Genomic DNA, 5523 nt, shown 5'->3' on the forward strand with positions numbered 1-5523 from the left:
GGCAAAAACGTCAAAATACCCACAGTCCGATTGGTAGTAGACTAGTAGGTAGTTAATTATAATGTTATTGATAAATTTTTATGTAATTTGTAAGATATTTTTCATGTCAATGCTCGTCTTAAAAGCCTTAAATTCTATTCTCATGTGAGAACAATCTTTGTAAGTTTTCATTAGCACTCATTATTTTAGGTGGTATAGAAACACCGAAGATGCAACTTGATGGAAGACACCGGAATCAGGACCAAGTTTTTCATAGTTGAAGAGCCATGTGATTGAATGGCAAAAATAAAGAGAAGTTGCCATTTGAGGTTGCTGAAATATAAGGTGATGATTTCGCCGGAGAAACACACAGTACAAGACTTGAATTACTGTATCAAAATTGAATGGAACTTTATACAATTTGGGACCTTTTTAAGATCTATTAGTAATTTAGTACAAATAAATGAAGTAACACCATGCCCCAGGTAGAGAAACCTGAACTAGTTCTAACCAATATGGCACAAAAAACTGCAAACTAGATGCATGCACACAGAAGGGGCGAGTAAGAGGAGATACTCCTTGTCAGGCAGCACAGACAGTACATTGGGCATTCGGATGATATCTCTGATCCAAAATTCAGCTCAATCCTAGGCCAATGAATTGCAGAAGATGGCAATAATTTAAGCTCACTGGATTTGGTGGTACTGACCAGATGCTCTTGTTTGAGGAAGCTTTCGCAGAATATAGAGGACAAGTGCGGAAGGTAGTATCTCAACAACCTAATATTCCATTATAAGTAAGAAATAAATATGTTGTGTTCGGATCATAGATGTAGATATGTTCAAAAAAAGATAATAAAATATACCATGTAGTATATGAGATCCAAAACTGGATGATCCAAGACTTCAAGAGATGCATCAGAATCAAAGGCAGATATTACAACCTGTAAACATTTTTATGTAATGAGAACATTGTCAAGCAGGTAGAGCATGTGAACCAAGGAATCTGATTCTGAATACTCATGACAAGTTCAAAGCATTAGATCATACGAGTATATGGTGAAGAAACAGGTGAAAGACAAAAATAGAAGATAGGGATGGCATCAATCATATGATCTCATCAATAATTAAACCATAACATCAGAAACAACAGAAAAGCTAAACATGCCCATATGATTCAGATGGCCGAGATCCAGGCTTACCATAACACAGCGAATGAGAAAGCAGGTGAAACATATTGCTGTAACTGATCCAACCTGCAATAATATGTTTTAGTCAGAATGTTGGCACTAACTTGATCACCTGTTCCATAACTTTATACTGATACATCTTCATCATTCACAAACACAATATACAACACGAACCATACAAGCAATATTTTCTCGTGGCATACCTACAGTTCTACACTCTTAAAGACCAATTCTCGAATTTCAACTGTCATTTAGTTTGGGTAATAAAGTTGTGCTTTAGTTTTCTAAAGTTTGTAATGATTGTTTTAGTCGACACTACAAAATATATATATAAAACACAGCAGAAAGATGTTTTTCAATTAATCTACCCTCATACACTACAAAATAGATATATAAAACACAGCAAAAAATGTTGTCATTGGGATAGGAAAATAACCTCATGAAGCTTCTTTCTTCGCCCCTTTGATTCAATTGGGAAGCGCCGCAACATATTAAATAACCTATGAAACCAAGCAACAAGAATTATACTTCTCTAGATTTTATTTTATGCTTATGCACACAAATATTAATGAAGATTAATGTCTACCTTCCCCCGTACAGCACGAAACCAAGTGCTGCAATAAAGGACACCACTGCAAAGAAAAAATAGCGTTATGATAAATTAACAATCCACCACGGATAAGATAAACAGAAAGCAAAGTTTTGTTAAACATTAAACTGCACAACAAACCTGCGATAAATATTTGTCCAATGGTTTCAGAAAAACTGCTATCATGTATCCATATGTATATCCAGATTAAAGCCTGTCATGCCAGATTCACTCAGTGCATTTGCAGAATTAATAAGACTGTAAAAGGTATATGTAAAACAATGCAAATACTGATAAGCGTGATCACACTACTTTCCCTCCAAGATTATTCACATGCATAAGAGCACCTGCCTCAGTGCCAATCCCTCCCACCTTAAGCTCATTATATCACTTACATTTTCCAAACCCATGATTTGCCAAAATGTTTGATCTTATTAAATAGTTCCAACTTATACAAAAATGTAATAAGGGAGAATTATACTTATTATTCAAATGAGTAAGCAGTGTCCATGACCAAACAAGTGAAAACATATATGAAGTCCATACAGGGTTAGGATCATCAAAAGTTTCCTATAATCCTTGCCCTTGTGCCTTTCACGAGGCTTCCGTTGAGGGAAAGGAAAGGGAATTAATAGGAAACAAAGTGAATAACATTGACCTTTCGATCTGAGGTAACAACAGAAATGTAAGGGCATCCTTCGTAGTTCATAAATCTTGTTATTTTCCCATAGCCCTATTTTGTTCTGCTTAACGAATGCATGCACTATACAGTTAATTAATCTACAACACTTGAAGAAATGTATAGGTTAATAGGTATGATACAATCAAAGTTATTTGTCATTATGCTGAAATATGAAGGTTTTAGAAACTGAAAGATATTCTAATTTAGTTCACACTCCTGTAATGTTTGTTTCAACTTCTAGACACCACTGGCTGGTTTTACGTATTCATAGATAGCTAGAGAAGTATACATGCTTTCAATACTGATTACTGAGCACTCCTACCATTTCATAATACTTGTTTTTCAAGGTTACACACACACACACACACATGAACATTTGGTGATTGTTGAATAGGTTATCTATTGATACTTTGGACCTTGATGGCTTGACATGACAAATAGTATTGCATTGGACATACAGTAATAGATGGCGTGGAATAAGAAACAAGCTGGCAAGTCAAACAGATAATATGAAATAGATACATAATTTATTAAGTGGTTGGACTGATTATACAAAGTACCAAGTTACCCCCTCTCCCAAGGGCTCTGACCCGCTCTCACAAGATCTACCAAGAGGATAAAGAAGACTGACCTGTGTAACATAGACTATACAATTAACTGCAATATACCAGGCCCTGAGCTTATTTGTTGAAAGACTTTTAGCCTGTTAAAGAAAGAAAATTTCAAAATCAGGCAAACATGCATAAGCATTATGATTGAAGAATACATTAAATTATTAGAACAATTAGACCTCAAAAGAATTGTATGAGCAAGATAACAGATCATGGGAAAATATCAGTAAAATGGACACTGAAATTATGTGAAACAACATAAATTGCATCGTATAAGAACGGTTCAGTAATGCAACTCAGTTGTTTCATGCTCACAATAATCATTTCAGTAGTGCTGATATCCTACACAAGCAGATAAAAAAGCAAGCCAAAATATACCCCATATATATAACTCATTGAGCAAAAAAGATTTTTTTAACAAGAAAATGCATCAGAGTGGTACAGAAATATAGATCAAGAACACCTCCTCACTTGCCTGATAATATATCTCAGCCCAGAAAAGAACCAACAGTGTGTATGTCGTAAAGAATAACAGCCCGGGGAAGTCCAATAACACTGATGTTAAGACCTGTGTAAAGCATAACATAAGACTATTACCATGAGCAACATCACACATTTATATCTTAAAGTAATAAATCAACATCACGATGTAAAAGATGAATAGAATGACCAAACATAACGACTTTCCACAAACAATGTCATTTGTGATAAATCAAAGCACTGCTATTTCCTGGGAATATGCTTAACCCTGTCGATTCTCCGGGTATAAATGACAGAAAGTAATAGCTTAAACTTCTAAAACTTTAACATTCCAGCTTTAGGGCTGTTTTAGTGTATGTAATATTGTCTTTGTGATGTGCACTAAACGATGACAATGTTTGTATTTTTGTAATACTCTTATTAACAAAGGCAAAACAACATCATGGTCAAATCTGTTGCTGGTGTGAGCTTCAAAGGTTACTAAATCATCAAAATAACACATATACAGCTATATAATACTCAATCTCTAGGATACAAACTCCATTAAGCATTCTGGTGTACACATTATAAAACTAATCAGTGAGAATTTCACTTGGCACCATTGTTGTATTATGTTGTTTTGGACTCTAAAAACACAGGAGTTAATCATAAAGGCTTAAATATAACTTCATGAAGTAAGAGTAACCAAAAGGATTGCTCACCTTGGGCTTCAAAGCAAATACAAACATGTGAGACCCGAAAATCACAGCACGAACTGCAAGAAGCAAGGTCCCAATCTTAACACCAAGTAATTACAAAAAGGCAAGCAATACTATAAGCAAGCAAAAGAGTCAATTCTCATATCACCTCCATTGACAATAAAATTCATCAAATGGAAAACCTTCTGCGTTGTCCAACCATATTCAGGCACTCTCATTTCAATCCTTATAAGTTGAATCTGCTCATCATCAAATTCAACCAAACCCAAATAATTTAGAACATTAGTATCAATTTAATCAACAAATTCCCAACCAAACCGAATTTGATCAAAGTCAAAGCATTGGAATTAGCTAATTAAAGTACATTAAATCATGACTAAACCTGATTTCAGCTCAATTTTAAAATTACAATCATCTGAGCAAGTTAATCAACAAAAACCCAGATACCCAAAACTCAATGAAAGTCAAAGGATTGAGCTTAAGCTAATAAATTTCAAATTTATACAAGACCCACTAATTAAAAGTAAAAGAAGTAAACTTGAACAACCAAAATAAGTAAAATTGGCAGAAAATTGAACAAGAGCAAAGAAGATTACAAGAGCAACAGCTGAAACGATGGCATAGATAGCACAAAGGGTGAAAAAGATGCCATCTTGCCACTGAGTTGACTCGTTGATCTCGTCCCACCAACTCGAAACGAACACGGGGCGTGTTAATCCAGCTGACGCTAATAAGTTCAGCGCCAAAGTCGCCATTTTTACACCAACAAACAGCAAACAACACCAAGAAAGAGTAGAAGAAGATGATGATTCTGGAAGACAGACAGAGAGAGAGAAAAAAAAGGTCCTACCAATGCCAATGGGTAGTTCCCACGTCGCCGAGATAGAAAGATAGAGAAATTTGAATTATTAGGGGGAGATCATAATATGTACTCCTCACGGGTTATTAGGGGGACTAGTATGAAGGAGTTTTACTTTGGTTTAAATTTTTAAGCCGATTATAATTATAATTTATATCTTTATTTTTTTAAGGTGTCATGATGGAATCTCAATCCTCAGGTTTTTTTGGTTCTGAATTTGCAGACTATGTAAATTCTTAGCTGAAGCTGAAAACGTATTTTAGTTATCAATAACTTTTTTTTTTTAAAGAAAGATAGTTGCTCGTTTTATCAAGTTATGTCCAATTCCGTCAAAGTTGTGAGGCTTTGGGAAAAGGAACTCAGAATAACATGTTCAACATTACATCCAGTATCTCGTCTAGCCACAAGATAAGCTACGGTATTACAATTTCGCTTG

The 5523-nt window shown here is 34.8% G+C and overlaps 1 protein-coding gene across 1 annotated transcript; it reads right to left on the reverse strand.

Annotated features, from left to right (window-relative positions):
• Nucleotides 1–309: 309 nt before the first annotated feature.
• LOC110720984 (tobamovirus multiplication protein 1-like) lies at nucleotides 310–5319 on the reverse strand. The gene is made up of 11 exons (XM_021900094.1): nucleotides 4825–5319; nucleotides 4377–4467; nucleotides 4232–4284; nucleotides 3526–3618; nucleotides 3071–3142; nucleotides 1899–1971; nucleotides 1755–1800; nucleotides 1605–1668; nucleotides 1181–1234; nucleotides 845–922; nucleotides 310–758 (listed from the first exon to the last, which is right to left on the reverse strand). Exons 1-11 carry the CDS (start codon nucleotides 4981–4983, stop codon nucleotides 666–668), a joined length of 876 nt encoding a protein of 291 aa, XP_021755786.1. The 5' UTR covers nucleotides 4984–5319; the 3' UTR covers nucleotides 310–665.
• Between the last annotated feature and the right edge of the window lie 204 nt (nucleotides 5320–5523).

This window comes from Chenopodium quinoa, unplaced genomic scaffold (genome assembly GCF_001683475.1).
Source record: "Chenopodium quinoa cultivar QQ74 unplaced genomic scaffold, ASM168347v1, whole genome shotgun sequence".
Lineage (NCBI taxonomy): Eukaryota > Viridiplantae > Streptophyta > Magnoliopsida > Caryophyllales > Amaranthaceae > Chenopodium > Chenopodium quinoa.

Bases quoted from the DNA above. Each gene is read 5' to 3' on its own strand.
- LOC110720984 (XM_021900094.1), bottom strand. From the start codon at position 4,983: ATGGCGACTTTGGCGCTGAACTTATTAGCGTCAGCTGGATTAACACGC. The intron at 1,801-1,898 runs GTTTGTTGTGCA...TTTTCTTTGCAG, and splicing joins TGGACAAATATTTATCGCAG to TGGTGTCCTTTATTGCAGCA. The intron at 759-844 runs GTATATTTTATT...ATGGAATATTAG, and splicing joins TGGATCTCATATACTACATG to GTTGTTGAGATACTACCTTC.